This window comes from Monodon monoceros, unplaced genomic scaffold (assembly GCF_005190385.1).
Source record: "Monodon monoceros isolate NGI ecotype Baffin Bay Population unplaced genomic scaffold, NGI_Narwhal_1 Super_Scaffold_19, whole genome shotgun sequence".
Lineage (NCBI taxonomy): Eukaryota > Metazoa > Chordata > Mammalia > Artiodactyla > Monodontidae > Monodon > Monodon monoceros.
The window spans coordinates 77,160,189-77,187,382 of NW_021703775.1; the positions used below are offsets into that span (position 1 = coordinate 77,160,189).

Here is a 27,194-nt window from a genome sequence, read left to right on the forward strand (position 1 = left end):
GATAATTTTCAGTGATTCTTTCACTGTTTCACTGATTCGTTGCTTGTTTCTCTGGGGTTTCCCAAGTATTCTAGCTTAACATCTGTTGTTCTTTTTCTAGTTGTCTACTAGTGCATAATTTTAAGACCCTTTGAAAGAAATTATGACTTTGTTACATTTTACCTTGCTGTGCAATATGGGAGATAATTAGCAGCCCATGGTGGGGAAGGTTTATTGATTTCTTGGAAAGTCCTAAATGGGCTCCCTTCTATTAGCTTGAGGTGGGACAAATGATGGTTTAATAGTGACCACTGAGATATTAGTACAGGAATAATGAGAATAAAAGGAAGTGTGTCGTACTATATGAAGTTGGACATCTGTAGAGAGTCTAATAGGACAACAGTGAAAAGTATCTTAATGTGAGCATTATGATTCACGTACACAGTAGAGTGTATTAAGAAGGATATGCTGAGTGGCATAGGAAGAGAACGGAAAGGTGCCATAGGAGTACAGAGAGGAAGAAGAATTCATGTAGAGAGTCGTATGAGGATTTATTCATTGGACCAGCAGTTATCAGGTATAAGCAAGAGACTCTGGAAATCTGGGGAAGTCCAGTTGAAGTCAGCCAAATGGACATAAAACTGGATTATTCGGGAGGTTTTAGAGACTAAGGTTTTAAGAAGTTCCTCGAGAAGACATTCCAGGTAGGAGTAGAATAAGACAAGGGGACGTAATCAAACTAATGATATGTTTAGATAAAGGGAAGTTATTTAACCTGAGTGGACTAAAACTTTGAGCAGAGAGGTAGTGATTCATAGGACTGGAAAAGTGGGTGGGCACCAGGCCATGAAGGAGCCTGAGTGGAAGGCAAAAAGTTTGCTCTTTACCTTTCACGTTGAAGGTCTACTAAAGGGTTTTGAGCATACCTGATCAAATAGGGACTCTAGAACATTTAACTTTCAAGTGACACTTCAGCGTCTCAGGGAGGGAAAGACAGGAAGCAGGAAGATATCATAAGCATTCTACATGTATTAATTTATTTAATCCTCACAACAATGCTATTAAGAAGATGTTAATATTCCAGTTTTATAGATGAGGAAAACAAGGCACAAATCTGTTATTTTTATATCCCAGAAAATACTTTAAGAACGGGTCTCTGTGGTTTACAATGGGAAAGTGACCCCCAATAGCCATTTTTCTGCATCAGAAATATGGAGTGTATTTTGGGATATGAATATTACCGCATTGCAATGCGACTTCTTTCGAATAGAATGTCAATACTGTTGTGTTAAATGACTAATACATAATGCACACTGAAAAATAGTAGGTTTGAACATCTCTGGATATTAGTTAAGGAATTTTATATATTTTTGTGATTGAAACACATAAAATTTGGTTTTAGGGTTAGAAATGTTGTTTTTAATGAATTGCCTTTTTAGTTCACTGTGTTTCTTCTATCTACTTTATCTTGAATGGGTCATGAATTGAAGAATCTGTTTTTCAGCAGATGCATAGCTTATGGATACAAATTTTCTTTTCTTGCTGATTCTGTAATTACAATGCAATTTCATTTAGAATAATTGAAGACCCCAAAAGTCTGTAAGCTAAAGAAAAAACAAGATTTGTTTCTGTGGCTGATTAACTGCGCTAATTAATATTCTATTGACGGTGGTACTGGGATATGGCAAAATTGAATGTAAATCTATTGACATTTAGCACAACATGCTTTATTTCTCTAGTTGCAGCAAAAAATCATTCCTGATCAGGACCAACTGATGGCAGTAGCACTAGAATGCATCTATAACTGTGAACGAAATGACCAGCTCGCTCTTTGCTATGACTTATTAGAATGTCTGCCACAGAGAGGATATGGGTAAGAACCCACAGTGTGCCTTTGTTATGGTTGTGTCTTTTTACTCTAACAGTTAAAATGAAGATGTTGCTTCTCTGAATGTTCATTATAGAGAATTTTGGGAATATAAAGAAGAAAATGAGATCACGTGCAAACCTGTTGTCTCGAGATAGACACTTGTTTTTCTAACAGTATATAGGACGTCACTATAATTTTGTTAACCTTGATAATTATCCATTAAAAAGCAAGCAAGAATATCACTACCACCACAACAAAAAGTCCTCTCTTAAGTGGATAAACGGTGATATCTCTTTGTTTTAAATTGTGTTTCTAATTAAGCTTTTTCCTTAGTTATGGGCTAGTTGTATTTTTTCTGTGAATTGTTTGTTCTTGGCCCTTGCCCAGAGTAAAACTTCTAAGTAATAATGTATGGATATACATACCTCATTTAGTGGTATGCAAATCAGATTATATTTTCTCTTTGCAAGTCACATAACAATCATTCCTTTAATCACTCTTTTAACACATAGTACATATTATAAATTTCATATCTGGGGAAGTTAATAACAGCACATGGAAAAGCATGAAAACTGAATGAAAAATCGGTGGGCCTGTTTCTAAGCCTTTGTGACTACAGCTGAGTCACGTAACTTCTATGGTCATCAGTTTCCTCATTTGCAAAATCAGTTGTTTAGACAAGAAGTCTTCCTCATGCTTTGGTTTTCTTCTTCTCCTCTCTTTTCCTTCCAAGGAAATTTTTATTTTTGTGTGTGAAATGAGTGATAGAAGTCACTTGATTTTGCAACCCAATGTGAAATAATTGTTTCACGTAGTCATTAATAGAATTGAAATCAGGTGAAAAATTGATGGGGAAGGGATATTCGCACGGTACCAAAGTATTACCTTTAGCAAATATTTTTTTTTTTTGTAATTGCAAAGGGGAAATTGACCTTTATAAAGTCTAGGTCTGACTGCCGTCACCTTTGATCAAGTTATCAAATATGGCATCACTTACAATCAGGCAGCCTAGCCATATGTGCCTCCTGGTGAGAAGCAGTATGAAGTAAAATTACTTACCCTGAACCTAATCAATCCTTTAAGCCAAACTTCTAGTTTACAGTCAACGTAGGGAATAAGAGAACAAGTTAAATAACACCATGAAGAAAAGAAACAGATAAATACAGACTGTGAGATATTCTACAGGTCATATTGTCTTTTCACTTTGAAAAGTCAGTGCCATGGAGAAAAACAAATCGGTGGGGATGAGGAGGTGCTATTCTAAAATCATGAAGTCCGAGGGAACATGATCCCCTTCTAATTTTTAACCATAAAGTAAATAATGTATGTACTAGTTAAAATCAGGGTACAGGAAGACTTGTAATTGGTAAAAAACTATTGGTTGCTCTCCTTCCCCATCCGTTGATACCTGTCTTCTAAAAGTAAGCACTCATTATAGATCATGCTTTTCTTCTTGACTTTGCCTGCCTCCTTTAAAATATTGTGCTCACGTTGCCATTTATTGATTTTACAATTTTAGATGATTATTGACTTCCTTTCATTGAAGCCTACCCTTCCCCCATACCTACTTCTCTTAACCATTTTTTTCAGTGTAGTCGAAGTGGTATTTCTATCATTATGATTATGTATATACTGTTTACACAGAGCTGGGTATGATTATATTTCCTTTTTATGCAACTTTTTGCTTTTCGTGGATTGAATAATTTCCTTTTTTGTCGTTTTTTCTTTCCATTTACCTCCTTCACTCTTCTGACAGAAGTGTAAAATTCCTTTTCAAGGTCAAAAATATCTAGTAATCTGTCCTTTCTCTTTTCACTCTGTGTCTCTCTCTCGCTCCCTCTTACTTTTGAAACATCTTTCTTAGAATTGTCTTTTCTCTTCCTTTGATATGAATTGTTCTCTACTCTGCTGTACAGCATCCATCCTTGGACTTTTGTTTGCGTCTCTCTTGTGTTGCATATTGCATTTCTGGGATTATTATCTTTTCCTTTCTTTACTTATTCCCTTATTTTGATGGAACATAATCTTGAATAGCTTCCTGTCAAATATTGCATGGAGGCATGTTTATTTTAAGACTATCATATGTCAAAAAAATATCATAATTGCATCCTTACACTTGATGGAAGGCTTGGCTGTGTATGGAATTCTAGGTTTCTGATCCTTTTCCTTGCGAGTTTTGAAGGCATCACTCTTGTCTTCTCCTTCCACTGTTGTTGAGAAGTCCAAGGCTATTATATGGCTTTTTCCTCCCCTTTTTGGAATACTTCAGTACCTTCCCTTCATTTCTAGTGTTCTGAAGTATCATAAGGATGTGTTTTATTCTGAGTCTGAATTTATCATTGTTCATTTAAATCGTGTATCTCAACCTGGAAACTCATGTCCTTCAAACGGTTGGGAAATTTTCTTACATTTTTTTCCTGTTAAGTTTCCTTGATAAGTTTATTTGCATGTCCTTTTTTCTCTTTTTTTGCACATTTTAAATTTATTTACTGCTCTTTTTGTTCTTTTTCCCATGTTTTGATCTTTTGTTAAGTGATCTGGGAGATTTCTATAGTTTTATCTTCTAATCCGTATTTTGAATTTAAAATTTATTTTGGCTTTCTTATTTAAATTCCAAGAACTTTTTCTCATTCACTTTCAAACAAAATAATACCCTGCTCTTGTTTCACAGATGCATAAATTCACTTGTGCACCTTGCATTACCCTTGCCCCACCGTGATCTCTGATTTTTCGTATTCTGTTTGTTTGCATCTCTGTTTTTACTGTGAGGACCTTTCCTCCATGTCTAGTGATTCTTGGCCATGAATTTATATCTGAGATACTAAAAGTTGATTGGATGCCTTTTGACAAGCTGAAGGCTTTTCTTTATAGGAGTCCTTGGGAAATTGCCTTATATGTGAGCAGCTAGATTGTCAGTCTTGCTTCAGTTTTGATTTTGGGGGGGGTAAGGTAATCTCAGATTCTGTGTATTATGTTACAGAAATGTTGGGTGGTTTGTGGTTTGTAGGTCCTGATTATTCATCTCTTGTCATTAAGGATCTAAGTACTGACCCCCAAGAAGGAAAGCAGTTAGCCTTGTTACTGGTAAAGCTAAATGGAGACTGTACTTAGTGGTTAATACTTCCCTTCCTCAGTCCAGGTTTAGGGAGTCTTCATGTAGGAAAAGTTATAATCACAGCATCTATTTATTACCCAAACCTGTACAGATATGACCGCAAGCTCCCTCCCATCCTTAGTGAAGAGCAGCAAGTGTACCTCTGGGAACCGTGGGCCTTCAGTAGGCAACAAAGGGCTGGTAACGTGGATTGTATTAACAGTTTTTTAGCAAACTGTCATTACTCATCATTTAAAAACCTCAGCCCAGTGGATGTCAGAGTATCAGTAGTCAAGGTGCTCTTCCCAGAGGGTGACAAGAGATGCAGAATCCTCTTCTTAACAAGCACCTCAGAGAGCAGAAGTGGTGGGGGGTTTCTTCCTTAAAGGGTCTAGGTGGGTAATTTGATGGTCCCTCTGCCCACTTGATGCCCCTTGGTTGTCCTTGAATCATCTAGGTAAAATCATTGACTTCCAACTGACCTGTGCAATTTTTAAAAATAAATGTATTAGACTTAGTTCTTCAGTGAGATCAAATAAGCATAAATATCAATTAGAGCTCATCTATTAACTTTTAAATACTAATTTGCCTACCATGAAGAGAAAGTCATGATATTAATTGAATGATGATATTAAAATAACATTTTTTGTGTAGACATTATAATGAGAGGATGAGTATATTTGTTTTCAAAGAATGTGTAGGCTAAGAAATGCCTCTTTTGTGTGTGTGTGGCTGAAAGCTTTTCTTGGCTTCAGATTAATGGTTTCTGATCTAACAGATTTTTTTTTTTTTTGGTAAACATAAAAAATAGCATGGTAATCTTTTGTTGTTCCATTTATTTCTTAATGATTGTATTTCATAATTATAATTTTCTAAATAATTTGCAATTATAAATTAGCCTAGTATTAAAATATAGGCCTTCAAAATACTTCCTCTGGTTCTCTTTCGTCCTTGTGCCAACTTCGTCAATTCACGTTCTCCCAGTGATCAGTCGTTTATTTTTAGTGGTTAAATGGTTGGTATTTACCAAATGGTTAACTGTGTATTTTTTCACTATTTAGGAAATTAAATTTTTGTACATCTTACCCAGGCAGCACATTTCATCTGGCTGAAAAAAATCTTTAGTCATTATGTTTGTGAATGTCAGTTCACAGAGGAAGAACGCTATATTCTGAAAATCAGTGATAAATGTTTATTGTAGAGTTACAAAATGATAATTTAAAAAATATTGTTTCTGAATGAGTATGTTAATTGAAGTTATCTCCAATAAATGATGTTTTTTTTTTTTGAAGGACTTTAAGTGGAATATACCCTAATTTATCACTCTAGTCCAAGGCCTGAAACTTGGTTTAAAAAGAGAGTATAATCTTTGTAAATTGCATGAACTAATTGCCACATAGATTTAGACCAGGACAGATTGATCGTTTTAAAGATAGTGAGTGGGCTTCCCTGGTGGCGCAGTGGTTGAGAATCTGCCTGCTAATGCAGGGGACATGGGTTCGAGCCCTGGTCTGGGATGATCCCACATGCCGCGGAGCAACTAGGCCCGTGAGCCACAACTACTGAGCCTGCGCGTCTGGAGCCTGTGCTCCGCAACAAGAGAGACTGCGATAGTGACAGGCCTGCGCACCGCGATGAAGAGTGGCCCCCGCTTGCCACAACTAGAGAAAGCCCTCGCACAGAAACGAAGACCCAACACAGCAAAAATTAATTAATTAATAAATTCCTACCCCAAACATCTAAAAATAAAAAAAAATAAAGATAGTGAGTGAGACTTTTGTGTTCAATTAGGTCATTTTTAATTTTCCAAGTCCAGATAAAGATTTATATTTAGCTTTCTTATTAAATCCTAAGAATTGCTGGAATTCAGTTGAATCAGTGGTTGGAAGGCACCTGAGAGTGTCAGGTACAGTGGTTCTCAGTTGAGAGTCGTCCCTCCAAGTTGGGACACAGAGTTGCAGAGGGTGGCAGAGGGCTTTTATAGCAGTTGCTTAACCTTTCTACCAAATCCCTTGCACTTGTATGTGCGCTGTGCCGTGCTAAATCTACCCTATCAGCCACGTTTTTATTAGTTTATAATCTTTTTCACGGTAATGTTTCTCCTAGTCCCCCGTCTACTTTTTTCCCGAGAAAGGAAAAATGCTTGTTATCTCCACTCCCGGTAGGAATTATCTGTATGATGGCTATGTACTTCTCTTTTGTTTTAAAATATTGCAGTGGAGGCAGAGTGAATGATGACATGGGAGAAGTCCCCTGAGTATATAGAATCCTAATGGAAAAGTCCTAGGGGAGTCACAGGTGGAATAGATAGGACTAGGAGAAAGCCAACGTGCAGGGCCATGGTTCCTGATCTGTTTTATTGGTTAAAAGAGGAGAAATAAATGATGGCTTTATCGTTTACCACTTCTTTAAAGAAAGACTACAACTGATATATAATTCTGTTTTGCTTTTAGCAGAACTGAACTAAAAGTTCTTAGGAAAATAATTGCCCATATCTCACTAATCTGTAATAGAGAATATTGTTATATTCCAGTATTTTTTATCTTAATCTCTTTTGAGTCATGAAAGATGCTGAATGAGTATAGGAGATAAGACTGACCTTTTATTTGGACAGGGTGATACTGTCATATATTAAATACAAGGGAAACATCACTTTTTTTTTTAAACTTAAGTGAGTTTAGTATTTCAAGTAAAAAGTTACTACTAAAACCTAATTTAAATTCTTTTCTCTTAATCCTTTAGTCAGAAGACAGAGGTAACCACAGCTCTTCATGACATGGTAGACCAACTGGAACACATTCTCAGGTGAGAAAAATGACGATCTTTTGGTTCTATGCTGATTAAGGAGGTCTGTCCGAGAAATGTTACCTTAAATATGCCTAGTGATCATTTCCAGTTTCACCTAATATTTGTTTGACTCTCTTAGGAGTGAATTTTCTTAATAATGAATATAATACTAGCTTATTTTAGCAGAATGCTACAGTAATGAGAACATGGACTTTGAAGACTAGTAGAACTGTGTTCACATCTAGGTGTTGTGACTTACAGGCTGAGTGATCTTTGAGCCTAGGGTTTTCTTAGCTCTCATATCTACCTCATGAGATGTGAAATTGATACTAGATAAAGCATTTAAAGTACCTCACACATAGTAGGTAAATAAGAACTATTAGTTCCTTCAGCAGTTATTACATCCATCAGCAAACAATGTTTATTATAACCCCTGACTTTCCTTTTTGGGGTATACTACATTTGATTGACTCTCTGGGTTATATTATATTAGTGACTCTAGCAATATTCTTTACTGTGAAAATGAAGCATTAAACTGTCTCTTTTGGAGACTGAAAATTTCTAATTTGCTATTCAGGAAGTTTAATATTGTTTACTAGTGTTCATTTTTATATGTATATATAATGTGCTTGTGTGTAATTTTTAAATATTTGCATTAAAAATGAAATTTTAGGACTAGTAAACTTTGTTCTTCCAATATATAATTATAGAAATTATAGGTAATAACATCACTTGATAGTGGTAATATGTGAAGTATAAGAATTTGGGAATCTACTAATTCGATGTCCCTCTCTTCTCCCCAGCCTCCCTGAAAAATTGAGCATAGTTTGAACAAAGCTTAATGGGTTAAGTCAGTATAGATTCATTCCTTACAAATCTGCATGGTTTCCTTTTTCTCCCTAATGAACCTGAAAAGAGCTTTCTCAAGGAAATACAATATAATAAACATACTGCATTTCATTAAAAAATATTTCATAATATACATCATTTATTTCACCATACGTTCCTGGGTGTAACCATGGGTTGTCTTGATAGTCAAATTATGCTCTCAATACCTCAAGGGAACAGTAACACCCTTTAGGTTTCTGGATGATACCCAGGTCTTTCACTGTTCACCTTAATTGACTAACCTTTTAAAAGGAGAACTTTTTTTTTGCGGTTCCACCTCATGGCCATTAATAGTTGATAAATGTTTTAGTGTATATCATGTCAGGTGATGTGACCCATGGAACTTATCTTTATGAAGAGTTACTGAATTTTGTCCAACCTCTCTTTAAGCCCAGTAGTGGTTAATTCATAAATGTGAGATTTAGTGAGACAGAAAAGGTGTATATAAAATGCTGATAATTATGGAATAGGATATCTCAAGAAGATCCATATGAGAACAGAAATCTTATTTGTTTGTTTATAGAATGGATTCTTGAGGGAGATTGAGCCTTATGGGGTTTCTGTGGTTTTCCAACCCTAAAATTCTTTGCTTATTGCTTTTCTAGCAGCCTTGCCTATAACAGAATACTCACTAAGGTTGTTAAGAGTTAAAGCTGGGTATTGCAGTTATAGATTTGGCTTATTTTGCTGACTTGATGCTTTTACAGTACAGGAAAATTGTAGAAAAAAGATTTTGAGATAAGGATATGCCAGGCTTTTTAAAAAATGTTAACTTATCCCAAGTATATTGTAATAAAAGTCAGTAGAGGAAATAAGATTTGATATATAATTATTAGCTTTTTTTGCCGAGAATTAATGTAATGTGTAAAATTTGGTCATTCTTTATGCTACTTTTTTAAAAAATACTTTTAACACCTAAGTGCTACTTATGTGTTTAAGATTCTTAAGAGCTTTTTTGTTTGGTAGCAAGACTTATTTAAAAATTTTTCTTTTCACTTACAGTGTGTCAGAGATTTTGGAGAAACATGGACTTGAGAAACCAATTTCGTATGTTAAAAATACTCAGTCTAGCTCAGAAGAGGCACACAAGCTGATGGTTAGATTGACCAGGCACACCGGTCGTAAGTGAGTAATAAAATTAATTGATAATTGTATGTGATTAAGAAAAAGTACTACTTTTTTCTTTTTCTGACTTCATTGGGTTATAATTGACCAACAATAAATTGCACATATTTAAAGTATAGAATATGATAAGTTTTGATATATGTATATACCCAGGAAGCCATCACCTCGTCAAAATAATGAATGTATCCATCACCCCTAAAAGCTTTCTCTTGCTCATTTATAATCCCCTCCCTCCTTCTGCTTCTCCTCATTACACCCCCATCCCCTCCCCAGGCTATCACTGATCTATTTTCTGTCTCTACATCGTACTTTGCATTTCCTAGAATTTTATGTAAATGGAGTCATAACAGTATGCACTTTGTTTGTTTTTTGTTTGGCTTCTTTCACTTAGCATAATTATTTTGTGATTCATCCATGTTGTATCATGGATCAGTAGTTTATTCCATTTTATTTGTTGACTAGTATTCCATTGATGGATTTATTGCACTTTGTTTATCTATTCACTTGTTGATGGACATTTGGTTTATTTTGAGTCTTGGCTTTTACAACTATAGCTGCTATGAATATTCATGTACAAGCCTTTGTATGGACATGCGCTTTCATTGCTTTTGGATAAATCCATGAGAGTGGAATGGCAGGATCATATGGTAGGTGGATGGTTAACTTTTAGAAAAACTGCCTAACTGTCTTCCAAAGCATTTGTACCATTTTATTTTTTAATCAGTCTTTTAGGAGCATTCCAGTTGCTCTACATGCTTGTCAGTACTTGCTGTGGTCAGTCTTTTAAAGTTTAGTGATTTTAATAGGTATGTTGTGGTATCTAATTTTGGTTTTAGTTGCTTTCTCCAGTGAGTAATAACGTTGAGCATCTTTTTAAGTGATTATTTGACATCAGTGTATCTTCTTAGATCATTTTAAAAATTGGGTTCTTTACTGATTTTGAGAGTTTTCTTATACATTCAGGATACAAGTCCTTGTTAGATATATGCTTTGCAAAGATTTTCTCCTATCTATGCCTTATCTTTTCATTCTCATACCTGTGTCTTTTGAAGGGCATACTTTATAAATTTTGATGAGATCCAGCTTATCAATTTGTTCTTTGTTGATTGTGCTTTTGATGTCATGTTAAGAAACTTTTGGCACAAGGATTTCCTCCTGCCATTTTTAGTAACACTTTTGGTTTCACATTTTACAATCAGTTTCATGGCCCATTTTGAAAGTTCATTTTTGTTTATTGTTCAAGGTATAGATTATTTTTTTTTAATATCTGAATATTGCAGCATCATTTGTTGAAAAGACTGTCCTTTCTGTACTGAATTGCATTTGCATCTTTGTTGAATATCAGTTTTCCATATTACGGGGGCCTATTTTGGGGTTCTTTATTTTGATCCATTGATCTGTTTGTCTATCATTCCTCTAATAACCATCCTGTATTAATTATTATGGATTTATAGTAATTCTTAAAATTATTGTAGATTTACAGGAAGCCTTAAAATTCTCTCTTTATCTCTGTCTCTTTCAACAGTTTACTCTAGTTATTGATTTATGTGCCTTATGTTCCCTTCAAAATCATAAGCTTATCTAAGGCAAGTGCTACAGTCACCAAACATCTAATTTGGAACCTTACATATCATTGGCCCTCTCTCAGTAATTACTAAATGAATAATTTAGGAGGTGTTGACAATTTAAGTCTTAAACTTTCTTTACAGCTATAAACGATGGGTCAGTATTTCCCATCATGTTGGCTCTAGTCAAGAACCTACTCTTTAGTAAGAAAGCCTCCCTGTTGCTGCTAGATTACCTGCTGTCCTTCCACTGAATCCCTCAAATACTTCTAAAGTCCTTGCAGTTAATTTCTACTTATGGCATTCTACTTACTGTGAATATGTAAGAGAGTACGGCCTCTTTTTTCAAGGTAGTCAACTTGAAATGAATCTTAATTATTTCATATATGCTACTATGGCTTGGCCTTTAGCACCTATCGAATTTTCTTATGCATATTCTAAATGGTGGCAGATTTCACTGACTGTCACAAATCAGGTTTTACTATCTTGAGTGCAATACTATTTCTCGCTGGAAAATCCAAAGCTGTAATTAATACATCATGTTTGTATTCAGGTATTTCCCTATCAATTTGCACACCTCTTGTATAGTGCCTCCAGGTTCTTCTCTTGGTTCTTATTTACTGCATGTATTCTAAAAAGACCTTTGGAAATAATGTCTTATAATTTATTTTAATTAGAACCTGTACTTAAGGCTAGCCATGTGTGAGAAAACATTAATACCATCTGTCCCAGTGTTGCTGGCTTCTAGAAGAACAGCTGGGCTGCGAGAACTTGAATTCAGCTAGACAGTGCCCAGGTCTGATTTTATGAATCTGGTGCAAGATGGACACTCACTTTTTCAAACATTTTGCTACTTTTCTGCCTGTGAGCCAAATTTGAAAGAGTCTTTTAATTCTTTGAAGCCCACCCAAAGAGTTCACGTACCAAGGTCTAACTAATGGAAACACTTCAGAGATTATCCTTGAAGACTTGCAAATATATCAGTTTGTTTTGTGTATTTGAATGCTGGAAAAAAAACTGTATTCTCTTAAGCTTTAATACATATCATAGAGAAATAATTGTTCATTTTGTGTAGCAAATAGAAAATGCTATAAGCAAATGAAGCATATGGTTATTAAAAATTTTAGGTGAAAAAAAATCCTGAAGACTAGAATTTTTGTAGGAAAGATCCCCAATGCATAATTTTTCCATAGCAATACTATTAAACACAGTCTATTTACCCTGTTTTTAATGCATAAGAAAGAAAATGACGCGTGGAAAAGGAGCACCCAGTTGGTATTTGACAAACAGAAAACAGAACCAAACCTACCCTTTTCAAACAATGAGATTCATGATTATGTAGAACTTCAAGACTAGAAAATAAACATAAATGATGATTCCAAACTCACATATATTCAACAAAGATGAACTTTTGAGAGAGGTAGAGAGAATTACAACACATTCTCCCTCCTACTAGACAATATTAGTGGTTGTGTATGTGACTACAGAAAAACAAACAGATGTGTTTGTGACTTCCAGATTTATTCATTCACACTTGTTGAATGCTACTTTGTACCAGAAAAATATGGGAAGTGTCTTTTCATACATTCTAGTTCAAGTTAATTCTCATAATATACGAAAAAGGAAACTGAAGCTCAAAGAAATTAAGAAATTTATTCAAATCCATACAGGTAACTGAGCTTGTTTTTATACTCAGGAAAAATTTTGTTTCATTGTCTGTGTTTTTTCAAAATTAATCTCATCCCTTCCTTATCATTTTTTGAGATTCTCTTTAAGTGAGAAAGCTGAAATTCAGGAATGTTAAATATAGTCACGCAGCTAATATGTGACTCTCTGTGACATTGTTAACAACACTGTTTCCCCTGTTGCAGGAGAATCTGAACCACTGATTCTTTAACTCTGTAAGTCTGGATACTAACATGAAATGGTATTTGATCAACTAGATAGTGTAGGCCTCACTACTTAATCTCTGATTGGTAAATTGCTCCTAGAGGAACTGTGTAAATGAACTAGAAAACCTGGTAGGGGCTTGAAGCTTTGGCTTTCCCATGTGTGGTCACTGGCTTATCCTCGAGGGGACCCTGAAAACTATGCCAATGGAATTGTTACAAAAGGTATGAGCTCAGTGCTTTGTGACCAATTAGAGGGGTGGGATAGGGAGGGTGGAAGGAGGGAGACGCAAGAGGGAAGAGATATGGGGATATACGTATATGTATAGCTGATTCACTTTGTTATACAGCGGAAACTAACACACCATTGTAAAGCAGTTATACTCCAATAACGACGTTTAAAAAAAAAAAGAAAAGGTACTGACTTTTGTGGGGAATGAAGCTTCTTCCTAAGCCAGATAGGAGCTGCAGCTACCGTACAGGGCTTGTCGTACCTGGGCTGGCAACTGGGCTGTCGCCTGGATGGGAGAGAACCCCCGCAGTGCTCTATCCCAGGCTCTGTGGACTGCCTCAAGGAGTCCCACTGAGAGGAACCACTGGGGCTGCCGGGCTGGCCAGCTGTGCTTCCCGCCTCCAGACTCATGCCAGGTGTGGCCCCTGCTGCCCTCTGGGTCTGCCTGTGTGGTTGAAGTTAAGAACATACCCTGCTGGCGACTGCAGAGGGATGAAGATGGAATTTGAAACTCATTCTCCTGTCTCCAAGTGCTTTTTCTGCTATATCACAGCTGCTTTATCTTACTTTGCCGTGTGCTTTATTTTACCTTAGAAACTCATAGCTGTTTACCTTTGCCATTATCAGTTTTGTGTCTAGGCAGCCTACGGCAGAGGCAGCTCTGGCAACATCTCTGGCATTGGTGCGTCGCTGCCCAACTTTTCCCTCTATCTTTTTTTTTTTTGCGGTACGCGGGTTTCTCACTGTTGTGGCCTCTCCCGTTGCGGAGCACAGGCTCCGGACGCGCAGGCTCAGCGGCCATGGCTCACGGGCCCAGCCGCTCCACGGCACGTGGGATCTTCCCGGACCGGGGCACGAACCCGTGTCCCCTGCATCGGCAGGCGGACTGTCAACCACTGCACCACCAGGGAAGACCTTCCCTCTATCTTTAATCAAAGTTTTTTTCCCTGGAAATTCAAATGAGATCTATTTCTCTTGATCATGTGGGAGCTGTGTGGCATATAAAATAGTGGTACCAATTTTTTTTACTTTTGACCAATTGAAGAGAGCAATTTCATGAATTATTTTCTTTTTTACCCCCAGGCAGCCTCCTGTCAGTGAGTCTCATTGGAGAATGTTGCTGCAAGACATGTTAACTATGCAGCAGAATGTTTACACCTGTCTAGACTCTGATGCTTGCTACGAGGTAACTCTGCATATGTAAATATTTCTTTGTAATTTTGTAATTTTGGTTGTTACATTTTGTTGATTGGACACAAGATGAGGACCATAAGCTTCACTGTAAGTAATAGGATTGAATTATGGAATAATATTCAATAGCTCATAACTGAGTGGTGCTTTAGAGTTTGAGCACTTGCGTACATAAGTTCTTCTTTGTTCATTGCAACACCATTTACTTAGTGGGTTACTTCTCAGCTGGAAAACTCCGAATCGTACTCGGATCCTCTCTCTTCCATAGTTTTTGTGGTCCCTAAAATTTGCTTCATGTGCCTGAGAAAAGTCTGTCAAATCTGTCCTCTCTTCATCTCTGCTAAATTGTTGTAATGCTCCAAACTTGTTTCCCTATTTCCATATCTCTTCCTCATTTACACGGAAGAGAGTATTCTTCTAAAACAGACCTTTCCATGACACTCCCCTTCTTAAAATGCGCTGCTATATAAAATAGATAAAATACCGTATCTACAGTTAGAAAGTAACCGTATTCCTTAGCCTGGCATAGAAAGCCACGGCAGATTCCAGCCACCCTGTCCATTCTCGCCTCTGACTGACACTCCCCGCCTTGTGTCCTGTGCTCCAGCAGTGCCAAATCTGTCATGAATTCCTCCACTCACGATGCTGTTTCCTGTTTCTGTGACTTTGTACGCATTATTCCCTTTGCCTGGAGTATATTCCTCTTTTTTAAATTTGAAAATTGCTGATAACTTTTAGGATTCAACTCACTAATCATGCCCTCTAGGATGCCTTCCTTTGTCCTTTGATATAACTTATCTCTGTTACAGCCTTCCTTTCGGATGCGGTGACCTGTTTGTTTCTGTCTGTTTCTTCCCTTTGGTCCTAAGCTCCTAGGTAGGCATTATCACATCGTGTTCACCCTCAGCTGCCCCGGGGCATGTTACGGTGTCTGGGACATAGAGGGTGCGTAAGGGTGGTGAGCTGACTAGGAGCGTAATTGAGGAGAATTTAATCCTTATTTTGGAAGGTGTGTGTATTACCACCAAATTACTCACGCTTTGTATGGAAAAGTGATCCAGCTAACCCGACTTTAATGAGATACAGTTTAAAAGAGGGTTCCCATTTGAATTTGCCTATCAAACAAACCAGATCAAAATCGTGTAGAATATTTCTTGTGTTGCTCTGCTCTGACATCACGAAGCGTAACCCGTTGATAAGATGAGAGTTATAAAGTAGGTCTCTGTTTCGTGAAATTGGTTGGTATTTTAATTTAAGGTAGTTTTACCAGAAGAGCGCTAATACAGACTGTTGAGAAATGAATGGCTTTGTATTTGAACTTCAGGTTTTTATGTGCTTGATGAGTGTAAACTTTATATCGGTGATTACGCTCTCAGACCACGTACAGCTGCCAGAAACTTCACCTTTGTATCTAAAGCAAAACTTGAAATTCAGTTTCAGGAGAAAATAACCTATATGCACATGGGGTCCAAAATCTTACTGTCATTAGTAACCCTGCTTGAAGTAGTGTTTTTAAAGTGGGAGTAGCGTTATTTCCTGGTATTTTCTGACTCTGATTGAAAACTTAGCATTAAGTATATTACACTTGAACTCGCTCCTGTGTAGAGTAGTCTATCATAACAACTTGACGTAGTAAATTGTTCTAGTTATATTTTAACCTTTGCATTAGGCTTTGATATTTTAATGACTTCGCGCCCTTAGTCTTCCTCCTTTGAGAAAACATTTGAAAGCATATTATAACTGTCCTGAACCGATTCTAGAAGATAATACAGATTTGGCAAACTTACATTTTAAAATATTTTAGTGATGTTTAAATTATGCTATATTGTCTTACTGACCTGTGGCCACTGTATTAGGTTTTGCTGTCATTGGAAAATAATTTTAAATCTCATTGGCATAATTTTGATAAGGTGCAAGATTTCTCTACAGCCCGTAGAGCAGAAATCTATATTGTTCATTTCAGCAAAACCTTTAAAATATTAGAGTGAGTGAATTTTATTTTTCAGTATTGGGCATTGACTCTTTATGGCTTACCTGAATAAACCGAAGGAATAGAGAAATTGTTACATCTAAGTCATTTTGGTCACATGGAGCAAGCCATTTTCACCTGTCATATAAGCGATTAGGGTTACTCACTGATAATTCGCTTTCTGTCACAATATGGATTTTATAGCAGATCTCTCGTAGGTATTAGTAATTTTATCCTTATCAGTCATTTTAGGAAACACCTGTCTAAAAATGTCTTCTCCAGAAGCCTAGAAACAAGTGAAAATAAGGGGGTCCTATGAAAATTGGGTAGCCTTCCTAATTATAAAGAAACTCTTGCTTCTCCATGAAATCTACTTTTTATCTCTTGCTTCTTTTTCTGTGTTATCCTCATCCAACAGTGGCATGATAGGAAAGAACATTCTTGTGGAAGTTCTTGTGCTATTTATATATTGATGCTATTAGTGTGGGTTTAAAGGGAGCTCTTTAATAGGACTTTTTTGGAGTAAGTAGATAACCTCAATTATGGAATAAATTTTATGTTAATTGATGCTATTAGTTGCCTTGTAAAATACAATGACATTTGCATAACTGCCTTCCATCAGAGGCTTTTGTTTTATTTAAATAGTTTTTAAATTGCAGATTAGAAAAAAATGTTATGTGGTGTATTGTAATTCTAGCGACTAGGTGTAAGTAGAACGTTTGTAGCTTGGGTGTTTAGTTTATGAGACTGACTTCAGATGCTTTAAACAGTCATTAATCATGTGTATCATATTCAAAGATTTTCTTTTAAAAAATTGAAATGTTATAAATACTTTAAGCAGAGTGTGGGACAGTGTGTCTAATGGATCCTGTTTTTAATAAGTATGAACTTTGGATATTTTACTCAAGTATTTGTTGTAACACATTAATATTATGCTTACCATTGGTTTGTTCAGTTATTTCTTCTTCTTCCTGAAAGGGGGATTTTTTATTGAGGTGACACTCACATAGCATAACACTAACCATTTTAAAGTGCGCTTCATTGTCATCTAGTACATTCATAAATATTGTGCAACCTCTACCTGTAGGATGGATGTATTTTTAAAAATTTATTTCACTTGGATATCAGAGCCTCCATTGTGTCAAGAACTGAGTCCTCCCTCTTTAAGCACTAACTCCAGTTTCTTCTTTTCCCCAGATATTTACAGAGAGCCTTCTGTGTTCCAGTCGCCTTGAAAATATCCACCTGGCTGGACAGATGATGCACTGCAGTGCTTGTTCAATAAATCCACCAACTAGTGTAGCCCATAAAGGAAAAACCCAGTACAGGGTCAGTTATGAAAAAAGTATTGACTTGGTTTTGGCTGCCAGCAGAGAGTACTTCAATTCTTCTACCAGCCTCACTGACAGCTGCATGGATCTGGCCAGGTAGAGGAACTCTGTATTCTCCGTAAGAGGGAGGGGGGGAGTCAGAATATACAAACTTCATTGTTGGTTTTATCCTCTACCTCACAAAATATGTTATCACAAGTACAGATTGACTCTACTCTATGGGGCGCCATTATTTATTGCTCGAATATAGAATGAAAACTTAATTACGTCCTAAGTATTCATCAACTCTCTTGTGACCCTTTTTCTCTAGCACACTTTCCCACAGTCATTCTAGATGATTATCTATAGGGTTATACTTTTCTTCTGTTGGAAGAGATTCAAGTGGTAGCCAGCAAGTTCAAGTTCTGGAAAATTTCAACACATTAGGTCGTGCCTGTATGCTTTACATGGCTTCCGCTCTGATTAGATGATAAAGCTCAGAAGTCCCTTCCAGGGGGAAATTTCTGGACTCTGAATTCTGTTCCTCTCTTAGCCTGTTGTACAGGAAAGTTTGTGTTCCTCTTTTTCCTACTGATTCTTAGGAGCTTTTTTTTTGCATATGGGACACGTGCCCTTTGCCTCTCTTAATGGTTAAACTGTGTTGCCAAGTTTTAATAATATACAGTTTATCTTTCAAGTGGCTATTTTGAATTTTTAAAAAACTCGGTTGTTATTCTTTTTTGTCTTTTGTGTCATCCTTTGAAAGACCTTTAATTCCCAAGACCATTAAAATAGTTTTTCGTATTGTTATTTTTACTACTTTGGTGGTTTTATTTTTGCATGGAAATTTTAGGCCCATTTGGAATTTATTTTGATGTAAAGATTGTGGTAGTTGTTTAGAGTTACTTTTCCCCTCAAATAACTGGTAGTTGTTTCAACTCTAGCAAAACTTAAAGGTAACTTTTTTCCCCCCAGTGATAACTTATCACAGAAAGAATCATGTTTTCTCAAACCATGTTATTGAACTTGACAAAGTTGTTTAAAATAGTTAGTAAACTTTTTCCTTCTCTCCCAAGGGGTAGTATTTCTATTTCAGATGATGAAAATATCAAATAGAACAACTGGGAGTTGTGTTTGACCTAAATCTTTTTGACAGATGCTCCTAGAGATCATTTTTGAAACTACACAGTACTTGCAGTATTTGCCTTTCATCCATCCCCTTTTCTCCTACAAGGACACACCTTCATTTAAAAAAGATGTCATATGTATGTAATGTGGCACCAAACTGATTGAGACTTGTGAGCCCAGATGTATTTTAATTGTTTACAGTTTTATTGAAATAGAAAATAGCCCATCCATTCTTATTGATTAAATTACTATTTATTTACTAGGTTTTTTTTTTTTAATTGAGGAAGCAGTACATCCCCAAGATAAAATATTTAAAAATACACAAAAGATAGATATGGAAGATGTCTTTCTCCTCATTCGAGTTCCTCTAACTTTATCCCTCAGTTATATTTTTAATCAGTTTCCTGTGTATCCTTCCGGAATATCTTATTAAAAGTTACCCCCTTCTTTCTTAAATCACAAATAAGTGTATACTACTTGTACCTGTCTTTCTGTGTCTTGTTTTATTCACTTACGATCTATATTGTGGGTTTTTCCATGTGGATACGTATAGGTTTGTTTCATTCCTTTTTGATGGTTGTAGACTATTTGACTTTTATACAATTTATTTAATTAGTTCCTGATTTAGTGTATTTTATTTTAAAAAGACTGTGGTAGTGAACATCCATAATTATGTCTGGGCATGTGAGAGCCTATCTGTAGTATAAATTCCTAGAACTGGGATTCCTGGGTTCAAAGTGCAGTTAGAATTTTGGTAGATGCCACTAATAGGTTGTATACTGTTTATCCTTGAACCAGTAGTAAGTATGTGTCAGTGCTCATCTGATTTAAATCCCCAAAGTTTGAAAGAGCAAGCTAGGCCTATATCTGTCGCTTGGTCTTGTAGGTAGATCCTGGGGCCTAGATATTTTCATGTGATGGTCCATGATTTTAGCATTGTTAGCTCTTCATGGCCTGATCTCTACCTGTCTTTCTAGTCTCATGCTCCACTGTTCCTCTCCATGCACCTTTCAGAAAATAGGTTTATTGTTAACTACAATATTTATTAAGTATACTTTCTCTGAATTAAAAAAAATTGGCTTAAGATACTCCATAGGTATCACAAATTCGTAGATTATCAAATCACTTTCATCTATATTTATCTCAGTACTACATCACCAACTGATTGTTTCTGATCAGAAAAATGTCTCTTGTGCAGTTTCTTAGGTTATTCCTTTTCCTTTGAGAGACAAAATTGTGATCGAATCAAGACATTTCTGTTTTCCTTAAAAGAATAACTGGAAATTAACTGTATTCCTTCTGTTTTTTTTAATCTTTTTTACATGATCATTATCTTTTGAGTCAACAGTGCACGGAACACTACACCCAGAGCTAACGTGTCTTGCTTTATCCTGTGATACCTTACGTACTGTCCGCATAACGCTGCGCAAATTGCTTCAGCTCTGAGCTTCAGTTTTGGCTTCCTTAAAAAGCAGATGGTGATGTTTGCCTGTCTCACAGCCTTGCTGTGAGGATTAAGTAAGAGATCAGAAAGCCTCTAGCAGAATACCTGGCAGGAAGTTGGTTTTTGATAAATGTGTTGGATCTCTATGTTGTTGATCATAGAAAGGCAACTTAGCTGAACATATGTTACTTTTCCTTTTTAAAAATGAATTTCTCCTAGGTGCTGCTTACAGCTGATAACAGATAGACCCGCTGCCATTCAAGAGGAGCTAGATCTTATCCAAGCCCTGGGGTGCCTCGAAGAATTTGGGGTAAAGATTCTGCCTTTGCAAGGTGAGTTTTCTATTTAGTGTTGCACTGTTATTAACTCATTTTGCATTAGTTCACTCGTGTTCCTTTTTAGGTTTTTAACTAAAGAGTACTTTTGGTCATTTAGTCCATTAGCACTAGATTCTGCCCTCTGTCCCGTTTTTGAATAACAGTACAGCCGTGAGGCTATTGGATAAAAACACAAATAGAAATTGGGGAATATGGATGAGAGTTTCAGGTTTACATCAGTTTTGGATTGCAATTTATTTATTTGTTTCAGTTGCATAGATTTAGAATTAGCTATAAATGATAATAGTTTATTTGTTTTTATGCTTACTGTAGAATATTCTTTAATTAAACAGATTTTTTTTTTTTTTTTTTAAGCAGCGGGAATGACAGGAAGTTGTTGTTTAGAATTAAGTTACTAGCAATTTGTTAACATTGCTCGAGTTCTTTTACCTAAAGGTAGAAGTCAGGTTAGTACCAACTCAAATAATCCTGCTGTTACACAGTCACCTGTCCTGTCAGGACAGTGGGTGTCTCCCAGTGTCCTGAACCTTACCTGATAAGGAGGAGGTAGATTTTCAATCCCAGACCTCATTGCCCTAAATGAAGTGGGTATGCTTGGTGATTTGTGGTATGCTTGGCTAGTTTCCATGTAATCTCTTATCTTTATTCTTAAAAAAAAATTATGTTTACTATTTATTTTTTATTGAAGTATAGTTGATTTACAGTGTTGTGTTAGTTTCAGGTGTACAGCAAAGTGCTCTTACCTTTGTTCTTAACTCTGGAAACGTTTGGAATTGGGAGTGGGGGAGGCATAACTAAGTTCCTTCCATCTCTCTGGTTTTTGATAAATTTTCATCAGAATTGTGTGTGTGTCTCTCTTTTCCTTTTTTAAACTTCTAGTATCTTCGGTCAGTGATAGCCTGTTAAAGGTTCCTTGGTGTCTTTGTCTTCTGAGGTGCTTTGAGTCAGGTGGATCTTGGGGAATATGAGGCAGGAGAGACATTCTCATGTTTTCATGTGGATTTCCACTGTAGTTTTACTAAAAATTAAAGTTCTGCTTGTCAGACAAATTTATTAGACTTTTAAAAGGTAATATTACTATTACCTTGAATATCTCTGTTTGACAGTAGTTTGTATGTGATGTATAAATAGCCGGCAACATCTGAAACAACTGTGTTCGAGGTGACTGTTAAATCACTAGGAAATTCTATTCACTCGCACCATTCGTGTAATTTTTGAGCTCAGAGCTTCTTAAAATTGTGAGGATTAATCACAGTTACCAAAAAGCATTTTCAGTTTATTCTCAAATATCTTAAATTGTTAACCACCTCTCCCGAAACGCTTATATTTTTAATTGAGGATTTCAGTCATGAGAGAGTCCAGAGCACTGTGAAACTTTTGTCTTTCTTATATCTCTTGTTAGGTCAAGTCATTATAGCTTTGACTCTGTGTGTGTGTATATTTTAGCTAGTTATTTAATTCAAGCAGATTGATAGAATACAAAAAATGGTTTCCCAAATGCTATTGAAGTTTGAAAATTACGTTGCGCTCTGATTTTTCTTCGGTGCTCGGTTAGCACTATTTGCACATCAGCAAACTGTAGGTTCTGAGAAGTTTCCTGACTGAGGAGAGTCTTAAGGAGGACTTTGCTTTCATGTTTTGACAGCTTTTCAGTTTGATAGATTAATTTGGAATTTCCTGTTAGAATGGCTTCTGGATGTGGAGATGGAATATTCTTTTCGTGTACTGTTTGTTGTATTTATGTCACAAATATAATTTAGGTTTCAGTATTCATCAGTAATATTGGACGAACAAAGTTACTTGATATTTAAAGATTTATGGTCCAGGCATTTTTTATTGTAGTCAGTGTACAGTAGTTCATTTTGTCACTTTGCTTTGAAGCCTTCTTTGCCTACACTCCAGGAGTTGCTGCACCTCTCAGCAGGTGAGGGCTAGTGGTACTAGATAAGTTATCATGCATGAGTTAATAGAAAACGGGATTACAAATATCATATAAAAAATAATGCCTCGTGTAAGAATCGCCTGTGGTGTGTTTGTGTGTGTACATATGTGTGCTTTTCCCCATATCTTGGGTGTTTATGTTGTGTAAATTATTCTTACTATTCAAGTGAACCAATTTAGGATATTTTAGTTATCCCTGTGTTCTTTCTACAATAGAGTAAGTCGGTTTTCCAGACTTACGACATTGTGTTAAGCCCAGCTGGGAGCCCATGTTGCCACTTATTGCTGAGTAACTGGACACGTGTCTTAACCTTTCTTTGTGTTTGACTTTTCTCATTTACAAAATGAGCGTAGTAATGAGTACCTTATAGAATTGCTTATAAAGATTAAGTCTGTATGTTTGTAGTGCCTGGGATATAGTAAGAGCTCTCTAAGTATCAGCTGTCATTTTTATTATCTTCCTTGGAGGTCCTCTTAATGATGGCAGAATTAGAGTGGTCTTACCTACTTTCTCCTTCTCCCTCCCTCCCTCCCTCACTGTCCCTTCCTTCTCCTCCACTCTCCTTTCCTTACATTCAATAAAGACTAGGCACTTTTATTCCAGCAACCAAAATAATGAAGGGGTACCTCTTGACTTGGAGGGACTAATATACTGAGAGGCGTGACATGCAGGCCTGATTCTGGCTTGTTGGGTTTAAATTCTGATTCAGCCGCCTTGAGGTGTGTGATCTGTGGCAACTTAATGGCTTTGAACTTTACCTTCCTCAGTTGGAGATAATAGTAAAATATTCCCTGGACAGTCCTGAAAGTTATATCTTGAACACTGAGAATCCTTATACTAGAGAATCCAATACTTAAGCATTTCTGTGAATATGTTAGTAATAATAATAATAATTGAGTGATTTTTAAGTTCTAAGTATACTTTGCATGTAATTATTAATTCTTGTAAATACCCTGTGAGGTAGTGACTGTTATTGTTTTCATTTTTCTAGATCAAGGCACAGAGAGGTTAAGTAGCTTACTTGTGGTCACACAGCTAGTTAGAGGTGGAACTAGGTAGTCTGTTTGGCTCAAGAACTTGCATATGTAACAGTAAACAATACTCTACTGATGAGGAGGTGTGAAAGTAAAAGATTCTTTGAGAAGGAAACTCTGACCTTTGCTCTCAGTCATCAGCTAAGTGACTGACTTCTACACATTATCTCCTTCCTCACCTATATGGTCCGATTTGTCCTTCTGCAACATCATGAGGAGCTATATATGTTCTGCATCTTTGATGCCCTTCATGAGCGACCGAAATTGAAATTTTACATCTGTGTTTTGCTGGGCATGTGTTCTCCCTTCCTCCTAAGGTTGTTATGAGACTGTTTGCCGTGTGGGTAACTGGTCAATAAATGGGAGAGTGTGTGTGTGTGTGTGTGTGTTTTTGTGTGTGTGTGTCTTGTAGTAGTTTTTAAAAATATTTGTGAGATCCAGAGGAAATTGAGGAATCCTCAATTATTAAAAGATACATATATGCTTATTCTTTTCTTGTTCATTAATTTCAGTTTGAAAAGGAATTTTAGGAGTCAAAAGATCTCTTCCCTTCATGGAAAGATAATAACATCTATGGCTTGAATTAATTCAAATAAGAAATCACATTTTGAAATATAATTTAGCATGTCCTATGGTAAACAGTAAAAGAGAACTGGTATAGTGATGGTCCAGAGGCTTAAAAGATAGATAAATAAAATAAAAAGGCATTTTTAACATGGCAGTTACATTCCGTTAGAATCCTACTCTCCAAATGTATTTAATGTGCTTGAAGTCTTAGTAATATACCATGCTTAGGGCAACAAGCAGAAAAGCAAACTTGAGCATTCCAGTAAAAGGAAGTATAGAGAAAATGATGATCCATTGCCGTGTGTAGTCTCAGCTTTCCACCTTAATTTTATTGAGCTGGAAAGAGTGGTAACAGTAAGGAAATCAGCTTATTAGAGTTATAAACCTAGAGTTTCTCTAAGAAGAATATAAGAATTCATCAAACAAGACCGTTGAAGCATCTGTGAAAACCTGGGCTTTTAGGTACATAGAATGATGGTATAAGTGTTGTTTTGAAAATCAGGTTAGAAATATATAGAAATTACCTTTCTCATAGTTACTGAATCTGAAGTGTTGAAGTAATGGTACACATTTTCTTAAAATATATATGTACTAGGAGAAAAACACATAAAACAACAGATGTTGAGGTAAAAAACCCAGTTTTTGATTGAGAAAAGTTATGAAAAAGTTTGAAGTATATTGTATCAGTTAGTTTTTGTTAGACTGTCCTATAGTAAAACAAAAAACAAAAAAAACCTCAAAAGTCTCAGTGCGGTATGGTAAGTTTAAACCTGGCATCGTAGCAGCAGAGGGAAGAGATCAGGAATCCCATGATGATGACGTCTAAGCATTTGCTTAGAAGTGGCGTATGTCACTTCCACCCACATTTCATTGCCTGTAGAAGTCACATGGCCAGCCTGAGAGTTAATGAGGTGGGTATTTGTGACATGAAAACAATACGGTCTGCGGAAGCTGTACTCGGCTTAGATATTAGCCGTCCTGATTGTGAAGCAACTGAAGTCTACGTCTACCTTACATTTTAGAGTAAAGGCCGCCACAGGGTTACTGTACTAGCAGTTGCATGAATAGCTATCTTGAAATAGCCCAATACACTCTAAAGTATTTATGGATAAAAGACATGATATTTGCATATGGTTCAGGAAAAATAGATGTGTGTAGATACATACGTTTATGTGTATATGTGCATGTGTTTGGGGGAAGGGGGGAAGGGCACGCATGATTGCAAGTGTGAATGGAGCAAATGATTAACAATTGGTTGATCTTGGCAAAAACTGTAGAGGAGTTCTTTGTACCATTCTTGCAACCTTTCTGTGAGTATGAAATTTAGTCATGATAAAAACTTACTCCCCACCCCCCCCAAAAAAAAGCCTATTCCAAAGAAAAACTACTACCTTTCTCCTTTATATCCACAATCCCTGGGCCCCCTCCCACCTACCTAGAAGAAGTTTTGGGGGAAAATAGGATGTATGTTATATAGCCACGGATTTAGGAATGGATAAAGGAATGAAGGTGTGAAGAATGTTTAAGGAGCTGGATTGAATTCAGATCCCATCACTTTCAGTGACCTTAGCCAAAGTACTTAATCTTTCTGCACCTCAGTTTCTTCCCCTGTGGATAATAGTACCTGCCTTGTTAGGTTCTGCCTTGTAGGATTAACACACATAAAGCACCTACAACAGTGCCTAGGACACAGGTCATATTCATTTCATGTCAGCTACTATCATGATAATTGTTATTGTTGTATTTACTGGGTCCTAGCTGCCCAGGTAGTGCCATGTTTCTTAAAAGTTAACACCTCTATCCTGAATAGATACCATTTCTTCCTAGCATATACATAATAGTCTTTAATTCAAGTTTTTTTTCCCCCTTTAAGTGTGCCTAATTACCTCATAGTGTGGATTAGTGTGATCAGACATATTTTATTTTCCTAACATCTAGCTTAAGTGAGAGGATGGGGACTGTTTTTAGAGAAAGGTTAATAAATTGGGTCAGTGAGCGCTTTGAGGACTCCTGCCCTCCAAACTGGTATGACGTGGTGGAGGTAGAAGATGGATATTTGGAACATGGAATGGATTTTAGGGGGTTGAGGTAAGGTGGCGCGACTGGTGTACCAGGAAGTATGCGAAGTTTTCAGACAGATACCGCCTTCTTTAAAATTTTCCCTAAGTCCTGACCTGGCACTTGAAAAGGTGACACTTTTTCTTAGCTTCAGAATGCCAGTTCATTTGCTGTGTTTCAGAAGTTTGGTGATAAAGAAAAGATCCATGTTCTACATTATTTATTCAGAAGCAACAGTAACTTTACTGTTTTTAAAAAATTGTGTCTTTTACTTAATTCTTATTGACCTGGGGGTTAACACAGTTTTCATTTTGCTTGGTTGACATAACAAAGTGTTATGTCCCTGGTCACAAGTCTAAAGTATGTCTTTCTCTGTAGTGCGACTGTGCTCTGATCGGATCGGCCTCATCAAGGAGTGTATTTGCCAGTCCCCGATGTGCTACAAGCAATCTACCAAACTGCTGGGCCTGGCTGAGCTGCTGAGGGTAGCAGGTAAGTTTTGAATGCTGAACTGCAGAGTACGGATCTGTGTTATTCTCGACATCACCTAGGCAAACATCACCTAGGAATATGTGCTTATAGGTGTCAGAGGAGCTGCTTTTGGGCAAGGATTTGTCTTTTCTAGAAAGGTTGGCATGTTGTAAAACCGTGCACCTATATTGAGCTGTTTGGACCTTCTGTTATTTAAACGAGGGCAGGCTTATTTGGGGTGCCACCAAGTGGTTTCGAGGTCAGAAACAGAAGTCAGGGTTACCATTTATAACCAGAAAACTGAAAAGTAGGA

At 36.5% G+C, this 27,194-nt stretch overlaps 1 protein-coding gene across 5 annotated transcripts in view; it reads left to right on the plus strand.

The window, feature by feature from the left end:
• The window catches only part of NBAS (neuroblastoma amplified sequence), a 339,068-nt gene that overhangs the window by 146,126 nt on the left and 165,748 nt on the right, over nt 1-27,194 (plus strand). For all 5 annotated transcript variants that reach the window (XM_029231716.1, XM_029231717.1, XM_029231719.1 and 2 more), the window contains 7 exons: nt 1,719-1,852; nt 7,686-7,748; nt 9,621-9,743; nt 14,513-14,615; nt 17,787-18,016; nt 20,691-20,803; nt 26,789-26,902. In XM_029231716.1, coding sequence (XP_029087549.1) covers nt 1,719-1,852; nt 7,686-7,748; nt 9,621-9,743; nt 14,513-14,615; nt 17,787-18,016; nt 20,691-20,803; nt 26,789-26,902 — 880 coding nt within the window. The remainder of the gene's footprint in view (nt 1-1,718; nt 1,853-7,685; nt 7,749-9,620; nt 9,744-14,512; nt 14,616-17,786; nt 18,017-20,690; nt 20,804-26,788; nt 26,903-27,194) is intronic.